This window comes from Mastomys coucha, unplaced genomic scaffold (assembly GCF_008632895.1).
Source record: "Mastomys coucha isolate ucsf_1 unplaced genomic scaffold, UCSF_Mcou_1 pScaffold8, whole genome shotgun sequence".
Taxonomy (NCBI): domain Eukaryota; kingdom Metazoa; phylum Chordata; class Mammalia; order Rodentia; family Muridae; genus Mastomys; species Mastomys coucha.
The window spans coordinates 68926888-68929630 of record NW_022196914.1 but is presented as its reverse complement, the minus strand read 5'-3'; the positions used below and the strand labels follow the sequence as shown (position 1 = coordinate 68929630).

The 2743-nt window shown below is 51.0% G+C and overlaps 2 protein-coding genes across 3 annotated transcripts in view; one reads left to right on the top strand and one right to left on the bottom strand.

Annotated features, from left to right (window-relative positions):
• Nucleotides 1-1426, top strand: part of LOC116083312 (endogenous retrovirus group K member 6 Gag polyprotein-like) — a 2188-nt gene extending 762 nt beyond the window's left edge. Inside the window, exon 2 of the mRNA XM_031360098.1 lies at nt 19-1426. Within this exon, the coding sequence (XP_031215958.1) occupies nt 19-1426 (1408 nt within the window). The remainder of the gene's footprint in view (nt 1-18) is intronic.
• Nucleotides 1-2743, bottom strand: part of Pde4d (phosphodiesterase 4D) — a 1511116-nt gene that overhangs the window by 1430812 nt on the left and 77561 nt on the right. The gene's annotated exons all lie outside the window — the stretch shown is intronic.

The window sequence follows — 2743 nt, the reverse complement described above, 5'->3', positions numbered from 1 at the left end:
TTCAAGTTGTTTTTGTAGAGTTAAAGCCCAGCTCCATTCTCAGATTTCTGACGCTGCAGAGATCGTCCGCCTCCAAAAACGACTTTCACTTTTAACCTCTCATTTTTCCCAAGTGCCCGGTCCAGCTCCTTCTCTTGCCTTCCCTATTACTCATTCACAATCCCATCCTGACCCCTCCTCTCCCTCCTCCACCCCACAAGATGATACCAGGGACCCCCACTCTTCTTCCGATGCCCCCGCCTGTGATCGGTCTCCCTCGTGGGCTCCCTCTGTCCACTCTGAGAGGTCTAGTAATAGAGGTCAGGAGAGTCTTGCCAGTTCTGATTCTGAATCTAGTGGGGGAGAAGATGCCCCTCCCACCATATTCCACCGATTAAAATTTAAGAAACTTGAGAAATTGTATTCTGCGGTCCGTAATTATGGGCCTAACGCCCCCTTTACTCTCTCCCTTTTGGAGGATCTGGCAGAGGGCGGCCACTTGACACCTAATGAGTGGATTGCCACAGCTCAGTCAGTCCTCAACCGTTGCAGAGACACCATTCGAAAAAATTATCAACAGGGGTGGCGCACAGCCCAGAAATGGTCCCTAGACAAATTGTTGGGCCAAGGCAAATACTCCACAGATGAAAAGCAGTGTGCTTTCTCCCTCGGCCTTTTGGCTCACTCTAGCTCTGCTGCCCTTGCAGCCTGGAGGAGCATCTCTTCCGCTGGAGCACTTCTTTCCCCCATGACCAAGATCTTGCAAGGGCCCCAAGAACCTTTCAGCGATTTTGTTGCCCGCCTCCTAGTGGCGGCCGAGAGATCTCTCGGTCCAGGGCAGACTGATAACAAACTTCTTACACAGCTTGCCTACAAGAATGCCAACTCTGCTTGTAAGGCGAACTTACGAGGTAAATTTAAGGGAAAAGATCTAGATGAGATGATTCAGATGTGCAGAGAAGTTGATCCTATCACAGATAAATTTACCAAGGCCATCCTCGCAGTAGGGACAACCACTGGCTCACAGGCCTGCTTCCACTGTGGACAGAATGGCTATTTTGCCCGAAACTGCCCTAACCCTACTGCTAGAGGCATTGAAAACTCTGCCACTTCAGATCCTCCTTCTTCCCCCGATAGACCTCCCCCTAACACTGTCTGCCCTCATTGTAGGAGAGGCTGTCATTGGGCCAATACTTGCCATTCAAGAATGGATGTCATGGTCAACCCTCTTCCCCCGTGTCAGGGAAACTTCTATGGGGGCCAGTCCCGGGCCCCCAGACCAATCATGTTTCAGCCTGCCTCAGGACAGATTCAACAGGCTCCAATTCAGCCACCTCCACCCAGCCTACCCCCGCCACTAACTCCTCTCCCCTCTTCCCCACCACAAACCCCGCATCCTCGGTCCCAACAGGATTGGACTTCTGTGCCACCTCCTCAACAGTATTGAATCCTGAGGATAGAACCGTCCCCTTACTTGTCACCTTGTGGGGGAACCCTCCCCCGGAGATGGCCATACTTGTTCTGGGACGCGCCTCCTCTTCCCTCATTGGTCTTCTGATTTACCCTACTGTCCTTGACCCTATACGCTTGAAAAACCCTCATCTCTTTGCCCTGGCCACCCAGGGACCGCTTTTGATATCCCCTGGACAGGTTCTTGCTCGAGCTCTCCCTCTGCCTTTGACCCATCAGCCTTTCTCTTCTGCCTCTGCTTCTCCTCAAATATTCTGGGCTCAACAACTCACCCAAGACCGCCCCTGCCTCAAACACAAGCTTGACGGGCACACCTTTGATGGTATTTTAGATTCTGGTGCAAATTCCACGGTCTTGTCCCAAACCTCCTGGCCCTCGGCATGGCCATGTCAGCCCTCGTTGACCCATCTCCAGGGCATAGGGGTCTCCACAAATACCCTTCAGGGTAGTAGAGTTCTCCGCTGGGAGGACCCTGATGGGCACTCTGGCACTGTTCAACCTTTTATTGTTCCTGGCCTCCCTCTAAATCTCTGGGGTCAAGACATTCTCTCCCAGATGGGGGTCTTCCTTTATAGCCCCTCACCTACAGTTACCCATCAGCTGCTGGATCGGGGATTACTTCCCAGACACGGCTTAGGCAAGAATAGTCAAGGTCGTATTGATCCTATTATCCCTGTACCTAAAAACGACCGCCATGGTCTTGGATTCAAAGAAAATTTTTCATAAGGGCCACTTCTCTTCCTGCACTCTAGGCTGACAAGATAACTTGAAAAAATGATTCCCCTGTCTGGATTGATCAGTGGCCCCTTCCATCCCATAAGTTGGCCGCTGCTTCAAGGCTTGTGCAGGAGCTACTTGAGGCAGGTCACATCGAGCCCTCTACCTCCCCATGGAATACCCCCATTTTTGTCATACAAAAAAAGAGCGGGTCGTGGCGTCTCCTTCAAGACCTCCAGGAAATTAACAAAACTATGGTCCCCATGGGAGCCCTACAACCTGGCCTCCCCTCTCCAGTAGCCATTCCACATGGATTCTTTAAACTTGTCATTGACCTTAAGGACTGCTTCTTCTGTATTCCCCTCCACCCAAAAGATTCTAAGAGGTTTGCCTTTAGTGTCCCCGTTACTAATCAGATTGGGCCCTTACCCCATTTTCAGTGGCAAGTCCTCCCTCAGGGCATGGCAAATTGTCCTACCCTGTGTCAAAAATATGTGGCCCAAGCTGTTGACCCTTTGCGTTTAAAATACCCCTTCCTATACATTATTCATTATATGGATGATATTTTATTGGCAGG